General features: G+C 40.4%; 4 protein-coding genes across 6 annotated transcripts; all 4 read right to left on the bottom strand.

The window, feature by feature from the left end:
* Positions 1 to 642: 642 nt before the first annotated feature.
* Positions 643 to 1,985, bottom strand: LOC102787167 (uncharacterized). Its single transcript, XM_087852857.1, has 3 exons — positions 1,847 to 1,985; positions 1,386 to 1,672; positions 643 to 1,269 (listed from the first exon to the last, which is right to left on the bottom strand). The coding sequence occupies exons 1-3, from the start codon at positions 1,854 to 1,856 to the stop codon at positions 940 to 942; spliced, it is 627 nt and encodes a 208-aa protein (XP_087708983.1). The 5' UTR covers positions 1,857 to 1,985; the 3' UTR covers positions 643 to 939.
* A 1,111-nt stretch (positions 1,986 to 3,096) lies between these two features.
* Positions 3,097 to 4,455, bottom strand: LOC148098640 (uncharacterized). The gene is made up of 3 exons (XM_087852856.1): positions 4,313 to 4,455; positions 3,852 to 4,138; positions 3,097 to 3,735 (listed from the first exon to the last, which is right to left on the bottom strand). Exons 1-3 carry the CDS (start codon positions 4,320 to 4,322, stop codon positions 3,406 to 3,408), a joined length of 627 nt encoding a protein of 208 aa, XP_087708982.1. The 5' UTR covers positions 4,323 to 4,455; the 3' UTR covers positions 3,097 to 3,405.
* A 1,107-nt stretch (positions 4,456 to 5,562) lies between these two features.
* LOC148098641 (uncharacterized) lies at positions 5,563 to 6,902 on the bottom strand. The gene is made up of 3 exons (XM_087852855.1): positions 6,779 to 6,902; positions 6,318 to 6,604; positions 5,563 to 6,201 (listed from the first exon to the last, which is right to left on the bottom strand). Exons 1-3 carry the CDS (start codon positions 6,786 to 6,788, stop codon positions 5,872 to 5,874), a joined length of 627 nt encoding a protein of 208 aa, XP_087708981.1. The 5' UTR covers positions 6,789 to 6,902; the 3' UTR covers positions 5,563 to 5,871.
* A 1,176-nt stretch (positions 6,903 to 8,078) lies between these two features.
* LOC102776680 (zinc transporter ZIP3-like) lies at positions 8,079 to 14,770 on the bottom strand. 3 transcript variants are annotated; one of them, XM_087852846.1, is made up of 3 exons: positions 14,687 to 14,770; positions 11,046 to 11,391; positions 8,079 to 10,772 (listed from the first exon to the last, which is right to left on the bottom strand). In XM_087852846.1, the coding sequence occupies exons 2-3, from the start codon at positions 11,250 to 11,252 to the stop codon at positions 10,026 to 10,028; spliced, it is 954 nt and encodes a 317-aa protein (XP_087708972.1). In that variant the 5' UTR covers positions 11,253 to 11,391; positions 14,687 to 14,770; the 3' UTR covers positions 8,079 to 10,025. The 3 variants fall into 3 exon arrangements, with proteins under 3 accessions (XP_087708972.1, XP_087708973.1, XP_087708974.1); XM_087852847.1 differs by having other exon boundaries at positions 11,046 to 11,352; positions 14,687 to 14,754; XM_087852848.1 differs by having other exon boundaries at positions 11,046 to 11,355; positions 14,687 to 14,731.
* Between the last annotated feature and the right edge of the window lie 526 nt (positions 14,771 to 15,296).

The raw sequence follows: 15,296 nt of genomic DNA on the forward strand, positions 1-15,296 counted from the left end.
TGAGGAGGAAATGTTAATGAACCTGTTGGTCAATGAATCTTCATTAACAACGATATTTACTCCAGAGTTCAGTCTCGATTTATTTGGTTGGACGTTTAACATTCACATGCACCTACGTTTTTTTTAAGGCCCAAACCTTTCGAACACATTTATAAATCAAGAGGGTTCATCATGTCTTAAGACAGGAGGCCACTTTATTAGCAAACATCTAATCAGCCAATCACATGGCAGCAACCCAAAGTGCTGAGGTTTAAGCCAAGCATCATGTTGTGAAGAAAGAAAAAACAAACACTGTTCTCAAAGTTTTTGTGCTTTTGCAGTTTTTTAGTTGGAGCTCTTGGAGTTTAGATTCTGTAGATGATCCCCATGAGAGTAAACTGGTGGATGTTTTTCCAGCAGCAGGACCTGCAGTCTGTGGGTTTAAGGTTGAGCTGAGAACAGCAGTGGGCCCTGATCTCTCTGAGCTTCTATGAAACTTGATGATTGCTTTTAAAAGTCTAAAAAAAGTCATCTTTTAAACTTTTTCTGTTTTGATGTTCTACCATTTTTGTTGTGAAGCAGTTCGTGATATTTATCTTGAAACATGCTATATAATAAAACTTTGACTGTACTTTAGTTAATACACAAGAACAAGCACAGTGCAGCAGATATTTTATTCATTAACTTTGAACTTAAACAGAGAGTATTACAGTAATTCAGAGACAAAATGTTAACAATACAAAGATGTTAACAGCGTACTTCCCGCTGTAACGGCCATAAAGGACATTTTATAGATGGACAGAGATTTTGCTTTGAGTGAGAAACAGCAATAAGAATCTAAAGGCACTGACTGATGAAGAAGAGTATGTTCTTCACATGCACTATGTTAGATATGAAAAGCAGAGGGCAGTAGAGGCACATTAACTCTAACCAGTTGGTTTATTATTAACTGCTCCTGTTTCATTCAAGTGAAGAAGCAAAAAAGTCATGCTCGTTGTTCATTTGCTGGCGGAAGAGTTTGTTTGCCAGTTCCTTCTGATTTGGTGTGGTCAGATACTTGTCGAGCAGCGCTCTATAGTGCTGTTCTGGGTGTCCGTACATGTAGGACATCTTCCAGGTGAAGTATGCGTTGCAGCAGTTCTCGTTGAGCTGATTGGCTAGCCACAGCCACAGCCTGGAGCAGGGAAGCAGAGCCACGGCGAAGTAAATGGGATCCTGATTCTCCATGATGTCTTTGTAATCAGACAAGTACTTTTTCATGGCAGGGGTTGGGTTAATGTTTGACACACTCTGTGGATGTGACACGTAGATTTAATTGTTGACACAGGTTAAATATAAATTGTAGCAATGACTTCAAAACAGTAACATTCCAGTTAAACAGAGAAATGTTGCTGAAGGTTTCTTACATTGAGGTTAAATTCCTTTAACGTGCTTTCAGCATACGTCTTGTAGCTTTCATACCTATCCTCCATGAAATCGTGGAGGTCCTCGGGGACCTCGACTTTGTTTCTCATCTCATCCAACATGTCTGTGACCACCACCAGATAGTTGATGTCTTGGATTATGAATTTGACATAGTTGTCTGCCTGCAGGTCTCCAAGCTGCATGTGCTGTAGAAACGGTGTATGCAGCGTGTGCTCAGCAATGTCCTGGTTACTGACCCACAGGTATTCATAGACATCAATGTTATTAACTGTGGGGGAGAATTTTAAACAGAATTAACCGAAATGCACATTTGCAACTACGTTACAACACATTTATAACCTGAACAGCCACTTCATGCTTTGACAGTTATTTTCTTTTTGTCTGTTTTGAGGGTTTTTGCAGTTTTTCAGTGAGCAGATTGAAATATAAAGACATTTCTTACCTGATTCCATCTCAACGTATCACTCGGACGCTGCAGCACAGTCACACAGCAGGAAGCTTCTTCGAAGGTTAAGAATGTCAGACTGATGCTGCATTCACAGTTTTGGTGAGTGGGTGTTTTCTAAACTGTGGTGTAATTTAATACATTTTCACTTCCTGTTCTAACTCCTTAGATGAGTCTTCTTTTCTTTTATTTCACAATGTAGTTACACAAGAGAAGGGAAAAAAGTCACACTGGTTCGACCTGTTTCAGTTGTTTGGCTCCCATCCTGTCAGCATCAGCTTTTACCAAAGCGTTAAGCCGAAGTTTTCGAAAAGTGTGACTTTTGTCAGAAAGCTTGGCGGGCTGGCTGAGGCTACGTCCACACTAGCCCGGATAGATTTAAAAATGGCGTTTTCATGTGGACGTGACCTAAGACGCAGGAGGTGAAAGGGATGGCTTCGCAGTATACAGATGAGTTCATGGTCGAATCAGTGACTGCAAAACAAGCCCCAATCAAATCAAATGTGGTGTTTTTGCATTATAGCCAAACTTCACTTTGGTCTTCTGTGACAAGGAAATTGTTCCAGAAATCTTGTTTGTTCAGATGCAACTTTGCCAACCTAAGATGCAGCTCTTCCTGTTTCAATCACCAGAGATGAGCTCTGCAGTTGTTCTTTGTACCGCTCCCTCACAAAGAAACCATGAAATAAACAAAATGCCAGCAGGTCCAATCTTGTCATTATTAGTACAACATTAAATCCACCATTTCAAATGATTTTAAATAAGTTATGCATCATTTATAGAACAATGCTAATTTTTCTGTTTAGGTGTTCAGACAAAGTCAGCCACGTGTTCTAGTGGAGTACATTCATTAGAATGATTAAATAAATGCTCCTGTTCACGTGTATTAATACTACTTTACTATTATATTATTATGACATGAGGTTCAGTTAGATTTGCACAAAAACAGAAAAGTCCTTCAAAGACCTGCTTTTTAATTTCACAGCTTAAATACATTCAGAGCCGTATTTTTCACTTTTATTTGAGTGAATAAGTTGAATCTCTGTTTCATCTTTTGGATCTCTCTGAGCTTCTATGAAACTTGCTGATTGCTTTTAAAAGTCTAAAAAAAGTCATCTTTTAAACTTTTTCTGTTTTGATGTTCTACCATTTTTGTTGTGAAGAAGTTCGTGATATTTATCTTGAAACATGTTATATAATAAAAATTTAACCGTACTTTAGTTAATACACAAGAACAAGCACAGTGCAGCAGATATTTTATTCATTAACTTTGAACTTAAACAGAGAGTATTACAGTAATTCAGAGACAAAATGTTAACAATACAAAGATGTTAACAGCGTACTTCCCGCTGTAACGGCCATAAAGGACATTTTATAGATGGACAGAGATTTTGCTTTGAGTGAGAAACAGCAATAAGAATCTAAAGGCACTGACTGATGAAGAAGAGTATGTTCTTCACATGAACTATGTTAGATATGAAAAGCAGAGGGCAGTAGAGGCACATTAACTCTAACCAGTTAAAAGCAAAAAGGTTTTATTATTAACTGCTCCTGTTTCATTCAAGTGAAGAAGCAAAAAAGTCATGCTCGTTGTTCATTTGCTGGCGGAAGAGTTTGTTTGCCAGTTCCTTCTGATTTGGTGTGGTCAGATACTTGTCGAGCAGCGCTCTATAGTGCTTTTCTGGGTGTCCGTACATGTTGGACATCTTCCAGGTGAAGTATGCGTTGCAGCAGTTCTCGTTGAGCTGATTGGCTAGCCACAGCCACAGCCTGGAGCAGGGAAGCAGAGCCACGGCGAAGTAAATGGGATCCTGATTCTCCATGATGTCTTTGTAATCAGACAAGTACTTTTTCATGGCAGGGGTTGGGTTAATGTTTGACACACTCTGTGGATGTGACACATAGATTTAATTGTTGACACAGGTTAAATATAAATTGTAGCAATGACTTCAAAACAGTAACATTCCAGTTAAACAGAGAAATGTTGCTGAAGGTTTCTTACATTGAGGTTAAATTCCTTTAACGTGCTTTCAGCATACGTCTTGTAGCTTTCAAACCTATCCTCCATGAAATCGTGGAGGTCCTCGGGGACCTCGACTTTGTTTCTCATCTCATCCAACATGTCTGTGACCGCCACCAGATAGTTGATGTCTTGGATTATGAATTTGACATAGTTGTCTGCCTGCAGGTCTCCAAGCTGCATGTGCTGTAGAAACGGTGTATGCAGCGTGTGCTCAGCAATGTCCTGGTTACTGACCCACAGGTATTCATAGACATCAATGTTATTAACTGTGGGGGAGAATTTTAAACAGAATTAACCGAAATGCACATTTGCAACTACGTTACAACACATTTATAACCTGAACAGCCACTTCATGCTTTGACAGTTATTTTCTTTTTGTCTGTTTTGAGGGTTTTTGCAGTTTTTCAGTGAGCAGACTGAAATATAAAGACATTTCTTACCTGATTCCATCTCAACGTATCACTCGGACGCTGCAGCACAGTCACACAGCAGGAAGCTTCTTCGAAGGTTAAGAATGTCAGACTGATGCTGCATTCACAGTTTTGGTGAGTGGGTGTTTTCTAAACTGTGGTGTAATTTAATACATTTTCACTTCCTGTTCTAACTCCTTAGATGAGTCTTCTTTTCTTTTATTTCACAATGTAGTTACACAAGAGAAGGGAAAAAAGTCACACTGGTTCGACCTGTTTCAGTTGTTTGGCTCCCATCCTGTCAGCATCAGCTTTTACCAAAGCGTTAAGCCGAAGTTTTCGAAAAGTGTGACTTTTGTCAGAAAGCTTGGCGGGCTGGCTGAGGCTACGTCCACACTAGCCCGGATAGATTTAAAAATGGCGTTTTCATGTGGACGTGACCTAAGACGCAGGAGGTGAAAGGGATGGCTTCGCAGTATACAGATGAGTTCATGGTCGAATCAGTGACTGCAAAACAAGCCCCAATCAAATCAAATGTGGTGTTTTTGCATTATAGCCAAACTTCACTTTGGTCTTCTGTGACAAGGAAATTGTTCCAGAAATCTTGTTTGTTCAGATGCAACTTTGCCAACCTAAGATGCAGCTCTTCCTGTTTCAATCACCAGAGATGAGCTCTGCAGTTGTTCTTTGTACCGCTCCCTCACAAAGAAACCATGAAATAAACAAAATGCCAGCAGGTCCAATCTTGTCATTATTAGTACAACATTAAATCCACCATTTCAAATGATTTTAAATAAGTTATGCATCATTTATAGAACAATGCTAATTTTTCTGTTTAGGTGTTCAGACAAAGTCAGCCACGTGTTCTAGTGGAGTACATTCATTAGAATGATTAAATAAATGCTCCTGTTCACGTGTATTAATACTACTTTACTATTATATTATTATGACATGAGGTTCAGTTAGATTTGCACAAAAACAGAAAAGTCCTTCAAAGACCTGCTTTTTAATTTCACAGCTTAAATACATTCAGAGCCGTATTTTTCACTTTTATTTGAGTGAATAAGTTGAATCTCTGTTTCATCTTTTGGATCTCTCTGAGCTTCTATGAAACTTGCTGATTGCTTTTAAAAGTCTAAAAAAAGTCATCTTTTAAACTTTTTCTGTTTTGATGTTCTACCATTTTTGTTGTGAAGAAGTTCGTGATATTTATCTTGAAACATGTTATATAATAAAAATTTAACCGTACTTTAGTTAATACACAAGAACAAGCACAGTGCAGCAGATATTTTATTCATTAACTTTGAACTTAAACAGAGAGTATTACAGTAATTCAGAGACAAAATGTTAACAATACAAAGATGTTAACAGCGTACTTCCCGCTGTAACGGCCATAAAGGACATTTTATAGATGGACAGAGATTTTGCTTTGAGTGAGAAACAGCAATAAGAATCTAAAGGCACTGACTGATGAAGAAGAGTATGTTCTTCACATGAACTATGTTAGATATGAAAAGCAGAGGGCAGTAGAGGCACATTAACTCTAACCAGTTAAAAGCAAAAAGGTTTTATTATTAACTGCTCCTGTTTCATTCAAGTGAAGAAGCAAAAAAGTCATGCTCGTTGTTCATTTGCTGGCGGAAGAGTTTGTTTGCCAGTTCCTTCTGATTTGGTGTGGTCAGATACTTGTCGAGCAGCGCTCTATAGTGCTTTTCTGGGTGTCCGTACATGTTGGACATCTTCCAGGTGAAGTATGCGTTGCAGCAGTTCTCGTTGAGCTGATTGGCTAGCCACAGCCACAGCCTGGAGCAGGGAAGCAGAGCCACGGCGAAGTAAATGGGATCCTGATTCTCCATGATGTCTTTGTAATCAGACAAGTACTTTTTCATGGCAGGGGTTGGGTTAATGTTTGACACACTCTGTGGATGTGACACATAGATTTAATTGTTGACACAGGTTAAATATAAATTGTAGCAATGACTTCAAAACAGTAACATTCCAGTTAAACAGAGAAATGTTGCTGAAGGTTTCTTACATTGAGGTTAAATTCCTTTAACGTGCTTTCAGCATACGTCTTGTAGCTTTCAAACCTATCCTCCATGAAATCGTGGAGGTCCTCGGGGACCTCGACTTTGTTTCTCATCTCATCCAACATGTCTGTGACCGCCACCAGATAGTTGATGTCTTGGATTATGAATTTGACATAGTTGTCTGCCTGCAGGTCTCCAAGCTGCATGTGCTGTAGAAACGGTGTATGCAGCGTGTGCTCAGCAATGTCCTGGTTACTGACCCACAGGTATTCATAGACATCAATGTTATTAACTGTGGGGGAGAATTTTAAACAGAATTAACCGAAATGCACATTTGCAACTACGTTACAACACATTTATAACCTGAACAGCCACTTCATGCTTTGACAGTTATTTTCTTTTTGTCTGTTTTGAGGGTTTTTGCAGTTTTTCAGTGAGCAGACTGAAATATAAAGACATTTCTTACCTGATTCCATCTCAACGTATCACTCGGACGCTGCAGCACAGTCACACAGCAGGAAGCTTCTTCGAAGGTTAAGAATGTCAGACTGATGCTGCATTCACAGTTTTGGTGAGTGGGTGTTTTCTAAACTGTGGTGTAATTTAATACATTTTCACTTCCTGTTCTAACTCCTTAGATGAGTCTTCTTTTCTTTTATTTCACAATGTAGTTACACAAGAGAAGGGAAAAAAGTCACACTGGTTCGACCTGTTTCAGTTTTTTAGCTCCCATCCTGTTAGCATCAGCTTTTACCAAAGCGTTAAGCCGAAGTTTTTGAAAAGTGTGACTTTTGTCAGAAAGCTTGGCAGGTTGGCTAAGACTACGTCCACACTAGCTCGGATAGATTTAAAAATGGCGTTTTCATGTGGACGTGACCTAAGACGCAGGAGGTGAAAGGGATGGCTTCGCAGTATACAGATGAGTTCATGGTCGAATCAGTGACTGCAAAACAAGCCCAAATCCCCCCCCCCCCCCTCCCCCCTATCTAATAGGCAATATCCTCTTAGTACAATAAACTTAAGAGGATATTGCACCTCATACCAACTGTCAACGTGCAGGTGTTTGTGCTCATACGCTGCGTTTGGTTTTCATCAAATGTGGTGTTTTTGCATTATAGCCAAACATCACTTTGGTCTGTAACAAGGAAATTGTTCCAGAAATCTTGTGTTTGTTCAGATGAAACTTTGCCAACCTAAGCGATGCTGCCATGTTCTATATAGAGAAACCTGTGGAGTTTGAGATGCAGCTCTTCCATGTTTTGCAGTTTCTCTGAGCATTGCACGGTCTGAGCTATGGCTGAATTTACATCTACTCCTGGCGATGTGTTAACACACCTGAATGCTCCAGACCAGCAAACGTTTGCTTTCATGGAGGCGTTCATGCTCAATGATGATCAGTTATCAAATGTATTTGATTAGCAGCATCGTGCTATTTGCTCTCTACTTCCCATGGAAGCAGTAAGGGTGCACTGAAGGTTTTACAGGACAGTTTTTCATGACTGCAGTCACCTGATCTCCTCTTTAACCTTTGTCTACTCATGTCTTCAAAAAGTTTACAATTTCTAAGCCAGTTTGTTGTTCTGTGCAGCTGCGCTGCTTTTATCATGTATTATGCATTTAACCTCTTTGTTTTTGACTCTATCAGCAAACCGTATGGTGGTGACATCCTGGGTATGCCAAACCTGGTTCATAGCACAGGCCCGAGGCTAAGTTCAGACTGACAGTCTGAGTGAACCAACAAACACAAAGCCGTAAATGCATGTATCAGATAGTAATCAGTTTATTTCCAACTAATACACACAAAAAAAACACCTTGCAAAACATTAATGACATCAAGACAAGATGGCAAAAACAATCATAAATACAAACCTGATCCAGATCTCAATATGAACACATGAAGAAAGAAAAAGCAGCTAAAAGGCTCCAGTGTGTTTGTGAGGGCATTTCTGAGAATACAGCAGGAATGTAAAAACAGAAGTATGAGTAAAAGAGAAACTGAAGAGCTTTGACAAACTAATAGAAAATATCTGGGATTCACCTTCAGCTCACAGCTCTGGGCTAGGGGAGCGGGCGAGTTACTGAGGACAAATCTGATTCCATTTCTGAGTCCTGTAAGCTAAACGCGTTAGCTTGTTACTGAGTAGACGAATAGTAAATAAAACTATAAACATGGACGTGTTTCTCATAGCGCAACAACAACAAAGATCACCAATAAAAAATAATGTGGTGGCCACCACCTCAGTCGCCTCCTACGGTACAAATTTTTAAATCACAGCCTTGTTCTCGAGTTATTGTATTTGCAAACTCGGGTGTTGACGCCGCCCAACAACAGCTCATCAGCCTTTTATGGGCGAGGGTTAAAAAGGATAGATGAATTAAAAAGGTCAGCGAGCAGCATCAGAAAACACTTTTTTCCTAAAATAAAGTTGTTTTTCATGGTCATTCATCGTCTGAGAATCACAACTTTAAAGTCTCTCTCTGCATAGACTTTGTTTGTTACATGCAAAGTCTGCGTAAAGATGCAGATTGGACAAAGCGAAACTGTGAACGCGTATCCACAAAACTTCTGTGAAACATTCACTTCACACTATGTTGAAAAAGCAAATCAGCTGATCATCATCAGTGACATCACTTTCCTGATGTCACAGACAATAAGAAATGAGGACAAGCATTTGTATTCGCAATTTACAGATAGGTGGAGCGGCAAGATTGGACTTCACTGGGAGTTTGGAGAAGAGCCGTCCAGGATGTAGCGTGTTTTATAAACTTAGAACCACTCCTGTCTCTAATAAATAAAAACTGATGTTTAGGCCTGAAACTATGTAGAAACAAATGACCTAAAACTGGGAGGATGCCAGATGTTAGGAACAATATCAGTGAGATGGAGTCCTGAGAAGTCAGGTATTACATACTACCTTATGAGGTGTGACCAAAAAAGCCTGAGAACGAGTCTATAAAATAAAAACAACCCGACCATATTTAATATGAAACAATCTCTTGGTCAATGTCATCATCTCAGACACATCCAGGTAGTTTTTAGCAGAGCAGCTATTTTTAGATGTCTTGCTGGAAGCCCCGTTTCCACATTAACAGACCACCAGATTTGCACTTTTCAGCTTCTCACAAATTAAAAACAGTTCAGACTTATGTCGACACAGTGAAGGAGACAGAGGAAGCTAGCAGGTCTTTAATGAAGCAATCTAAAAATAGCAGCTGTCTTGAAAATGGTCCAGATTGTGGTCCAGAAAATGGTTTTATTTTTAGGGGCTCATTCCTGGAACGTTTTGGTTACCCCACACATATATGTGAATGCAGCGCTAGCCCTATGTAGCAGTCGCCCCCTTCAACCTGCAGTTTCTAATGCGAGATTCAATCACTGCAACGGAAAAGTTTATAAAAATAAGTTAAAAACATTTTAAGCCCCTTTGTTTAGCATCTCCAAGCAGCCTACAAATGTCATAAATGGTTTATTATAGACTATAAAGTAGCTGTAAGGAAATTTGAAGTGTCCTTATATTACAGCTCCAGATGTGCAGCAGCAGCAGTCTCACTGCAGCCAGTTACAGATATTAGTTATTAAACACATAAATGAATGATCCGTCCTTTTTCTGTTTAAAACGCCACAAATAGAAACGCCACATGTTCCCGCCTCCCACAGCTGATTGCTTCATTAAAGTGAACTCTTAGTATAGTTTGGCATCGCTGGGTGTCTGTCACCACTTGATGAAGACGAGAGCAGCGAGTGCGGCGTAGCCGATGATGAGGAAAAGCACTTTGAGCAGCCGGTCCTGTTTCTCCTCCAGCTCTCGGGTGAGGATCTCAAAGAAGGTGACAAACAGGAAGGTTCCGGCAGCGAGTCCCTGCAGCACCACGGACACTATGCTGCCCGCCAGCGTCTGGGCCGACTCGATGCCCATTCCCACCACCATGCCCAGCGGAATCATCACGCTGACTGTCACGCCCAGCTTGGTGGCGTCCTTCATGCCGAGAGACGCCTTAGCTACGCTCACCCCAAGGGCGATGGCTGCCAGTGTCTCATGCACAGCCACGCCCAGAAAGAGGCTGCCCAGCTTGGCCCCGTCCTCCTGCAGGCCGAGCGCCAGGCCCTCGAATGCGGAGTGCGCAGACAGAGCGAGGACCAAGCTGACCAGCCGCAGAGGCCCCGCCCCCGCCAGCTCGGCCGGGTTGAAGTGTCCGTGGTGGTGTCCGTGGGAGCGGTGACCGCCATTGCTCGGTGAGCCCCGTGCTGAGGAGATAAAAGGGGTATCGTACTCAGAGTCGCTGCCGGCCTCGGAGCCGCCGGCGTTGAAAGTCTCGAGGTCGATGAAGGATGGCTTCTCCTTCCTGAAGGTGAGGACAGCCTGCTCTATGAAGACGGTGAGGAAGAAGCCCAGCATCATCATTGTTTCAGCCAGAGGATAATCGCTGCTGATCTTCAGCTGCTGGAACACATCGACCACCTGAAGGCGCAAAACGAAAACCACAACAATAAGCAGATAAAAGTTTATCGTTATCTTCGTATTCTGAAACAGGACGTCCTGAGGGAGCAGTAGCTATGAAATACCAACGACAACACAAACTTTGCTCTGATGAGAACACAATTTACAAAATGAACTTTGTGTTTTATTTAATCAGACTAAGACTTGAAAGTAGTGGCTGAGCCCATGAACTCTGGAAAGTTTGGCTTCACTTTTAAGAAGCCAATGCAAAGTATGTGTGCAACGTGTGTTTACCTTATCTCTGACAGCAGGAAGCAGAGCATTGAAGCATGTTGCGAGGAACACGCCCCCTCCAAATGAATTGCACAGAGACAATGGCCTCCTGTATCTCTGTGCTCTATCACAGTCAACGAGCAGGAGACGTACTGGGACCAGCACACCAGCCAGCATAAGGCCGAACAAGCCCAGCAGGCCAAGCAGCTTGGCCACCAGGATCTGCATCCTGATGCTTCAGAGACACTAGAGCGAACGGAGCGGTGAACACAAACTCATCTCCTGTCTGCTGCTTCTGGTGGACTTTACTGGAGCTGCTGGGACATGTCTGCTGGTTTCAGTGGAGGAGACACAGGCAGATGTTGGTCTAAACACAAGAAATAAACACTTGTTGCACTGGTCTGTGCTGGAAAAATGCATCTAAAGATTCTGACGGACAAATATCCCCCATATATATTCACATCTTTCTTATACCTTAATTCATCTTTCTTTCTTTAGTTCAATGAGTTTAGTATCAGGACATTCATGTAACATTAAGTCAGCTAAACAGAGACAAATTAAACATGTTACTAACAGCAAACTATTATAAAATAACTTCTCATCTTTAGGTTTGGATTTTCTTTCAATTAAAAAGCAATACAGAAGTTTTATAGAGGAAGGTCAGAGGTCAAAGCCAGAGCCCCTGAGCAAGATGAAGTTACAGTTTAACCGGCGTTGAATTCAGTAAATGTTCTCATTTCCATCATTATTTTCCATGGCACCTGGTTTCATTCTGACCAGTGTTTAGCCAGAGACTTCCTGTTTCAATCACCAGAGATGAGCTCTGCAGTTGTTCTTTGTACCGCTCCCTCACAAAGAAACCATGAAATAAACAAAATGTCAGGAGGTCCAATCTTGTCATTATTAGTACAACATTAAATCCACCATTTCAAATGATTTTAAATAAGTTATGCATCATTTATAGAACAATGCTAATTTTTCTGTTTAGGTGTTCAGACAAAGTCAGCCACGTGTTCTAGTGGAGTACATTCATTAGAATGATTAGAATTTAAATAAATGCTCCTGTTCACGTGTATTAATACTACTTTACTATTATATTATTATGACATGAGGTTCAGTTAGATTTGCACAAAAACAGAAAAGTCCTTCAAAGACCTGCTTTTTAATTTCACAGCTTAAATACATTCAGAGACGGTAATTTTTCACTTTTATTTGAGTAAATAAGTTGAATCGGTATTTCATCTTCTACCAGTTTAAACAAAAAATACAAGTATCTGTACTTCTAAATGAGTGAAGACTGTATGTAATTATACCATATATATTATGGGGAACATATAAAAATATAGAGTTTATGCATTACCACCACCTGGAAGTCCTGCTCCTCACATACAAGGTCTTAAATAATCAGGCCCCATCTTATCTTAATGACCTTGTAGTACCATATCACCCTATTAGAGCACTTCGCTCTCGCTCTGCAGGCCTACTTGTTGTTCCTAGAGTATTTAAAAGTAGAATGGGAGGCAGAGCCTTCAGTTTTCAGGCCCCTCTTCTGTGGAACCAGCTTCCAGTTTGGATTCGGGAGACAGACACTATCTCTACTTTTAAGATTAGGCTTAAAACTTTCCTTTTTGCTAAAGCATATAGTTAGGGCTGGACCAGGTGACCCTGAATCCTCCCTTAGTTATGCTGCAATAGACGTAGGCTGCCGGGGGATTCCCATGATGCATTGAGTTTTTCCTTTCCAGTCACCTTTCTCACTCACTATGTGTTAACAGACCTCTCTGTATTGAATCATATCTGTTATTAATCTCTGTCTCTCTTCCACAGCATGTCTTTATCCTGTCTTCCTTCTCTCACCCCAACCAATCACAGCAGATGGCCCCGCCCCTCCCTGAGCCTGGTTCTGCCGGAGGTTTCTTCCTGTTAAAAGGGAGTTTTTCCTTCCCACTGTCGCCAAAGTGCTGCTCATAGGGGGTCATATGATTGTTGGGTTTTTCTCTGTATCTATGAAGCGCCTTGAGGCGACTTTTGTTGTGATTTGGCGCTATATAAATAAAATTGAATTGAATTGATATTTTTGCATATTAATGTAATTTTAACTCTTATATCAAATCTTATATTAACTTTCGAACACTTTATGTACACCCCAACTTACACTACCAGTAAACTAATCAGAAGTATAGTAAAGTGAAAATAAAGCTGAAGTTTAATTTACTTGAGAGTTTCTTTGTAATGGAGCAACACAAAAAACAGCTGCAGAGGTCATCTCTTATGTACTGAACATGGAACAGGAAGTCTCTGGCTAAAATCTGGTTGGATGAATCCAGGTGCAGATGTATCACAGCTTAATCTGGCTGGTTTGTTAGAGTCTGCATTGTTCTTTTGTGAGACAATGCCAACAGTTAAATGCCTTTTTGGTGCCTTCTGAGTTTATTTCCTGGTTTTTCATTATTTCCTCCTAAAAAAATCAAGTGTATGATACACCCGTTTTATCCTCACCAGTTAATCTGGATCACCGGCGCTGTGCCAAAAACCTGACTGTCTGTCACAAAAGTATTATTTTCTATACGTTTTCTATGTTCAATGCTGTATTATTGCTTATTTTGGTAAACAGGCTGACGTCAACAGGATTTACAAAGGGGTTATATGTAAAACAAAGAAATAACTTGTTTTGAAAGACTGTAATATTGTACCTACTTTGTATTCTACATTAATTTTAATTCAGCCCTATTTGGGTTCCTAAAATCCTTCCATAGAACTGCTTTGTTACATTTGTCGCCATTCCTGCTGCACTCTTGGCCACATGTTTTACTTTTTAATCTCAATCTCAATGAGACTTATCACCTGAGTTGTTGCCTTAACACCAAATAGCAAATATGAAACAGTGGCTTTGCAGGTCACCTAAAGCAACACCTGAGTTTAGACACCACTCGTGCTATTAATACAACTATTATCAAATATCGAATTTACAAACTTAAATATAGCGTTTCGAAAAAGCTGTTACTGAGGGAAAAATGACCTGAATGTTAGGTCATTTGTATTGTCATATGTAATTAGAAGGTGGATTTTCATTAGTTTGTGGCAGCCGCTGTTGTCGCCTTTGACACAGTTACGACCTTTAGTCACAACACAAACACCGTGAGCTCTCTCGTTGTGGAGATTACCCCATTCACCGGTTCTTTTGTCCCACTGGTTTTATCCGTTTTTTATTTATATTAATATATAATATGATGCGGGAGAAAAACATGTCAAACCACCAAGCGGGAATACGTGCTACTTCCGGTGGGAAATTTCAAAATAAGACAACTGGGTCCTCCTTTACGTCCGACAGTCTAATCAATTTGTTTTTATTATTGTAATTCAGCGTCACAACTTGTAATCACGTCTTTGGTCCCACTTCATCAAGTGTGTAGAACAAAAATGAAAGTTTACACAACGCAAATAACCGCACTGTTTCCGTGCGAATACTGTCTAACAGCAGCTAACTTGACGCTAGCATTAGCTTTCTGTCATTTGTTCATGGGGGGCTAAAGAGGCTAACAAACCGGTGTGGCGCTCAGGTAGGGAAAGCAGTTGTTTTCCTTTGCTGTTCACGCTTATCAGCGGCTTTAGCTCCGAAACAACAAGATAAACCGCAAATATCACGCAAACACCGTGTTTACCTGTTAGAACATCCGCACTCATCTCCTGCAGGTGCACAATAATACTTCCGCGTTTACATCACGCAACGCAACCCCCCGGGCGTGATGACGTAGTCCACAAACAGGGTGACGTGCAGCGTCCTGGAGTGACAAAGGATGGAGACGCACGACCCCTGAAAGGACCAGCCGAAGGAAAATTTTTTAACGGATTTTTTTTCCTGTCCATGCATATTTTTTTTTAACATATTCCGTTATATAAAAAATATTCAAATTTGATATACGGGTAATTTCTTTAAAGTTTTCAAAAGTGCTAACTATTGTGTTGACCATGTTGTTATTGTTTTCGATTGGTGTGAAATTAGGTTAAGAGTAGTTATTGAATAAACTGGACTTCCTTGTTTTGTTTTTATTCCTTTGAGTCATGAGAAATGGCCAAACTATGGCATTCCTACTTCGGGTTTCCTTCTCACTATAATTTCTCACCTCATAAATGTGTATGTTTTCCTGTAAATATATATTTCTTTCAATATTTTTTTAAGTCAACCCATCTTACATTTGACACTTAATTAATCTAGTCCAGTGTTTTAGTGGACACAGTAGACTTCTACTTTTGGAACCAGTGTTTTCTGTT

Source organism: Neolamprologus brichardi, chromosome 15 (assembly GCF_056152115.1).
Source record: "Neolamprologus brichardi isolate AB-2024 chromosome 15, ASM5615211v1, whole genome shotgun sequence".
NCBI classification, from domain to species: domain Eukaryota; kingdom Metazoa; phylum Chordata; class Actinopteri; order Cichliformes; family Cichlidae; genus Neolamprologus; species Neolamprologus brichardi.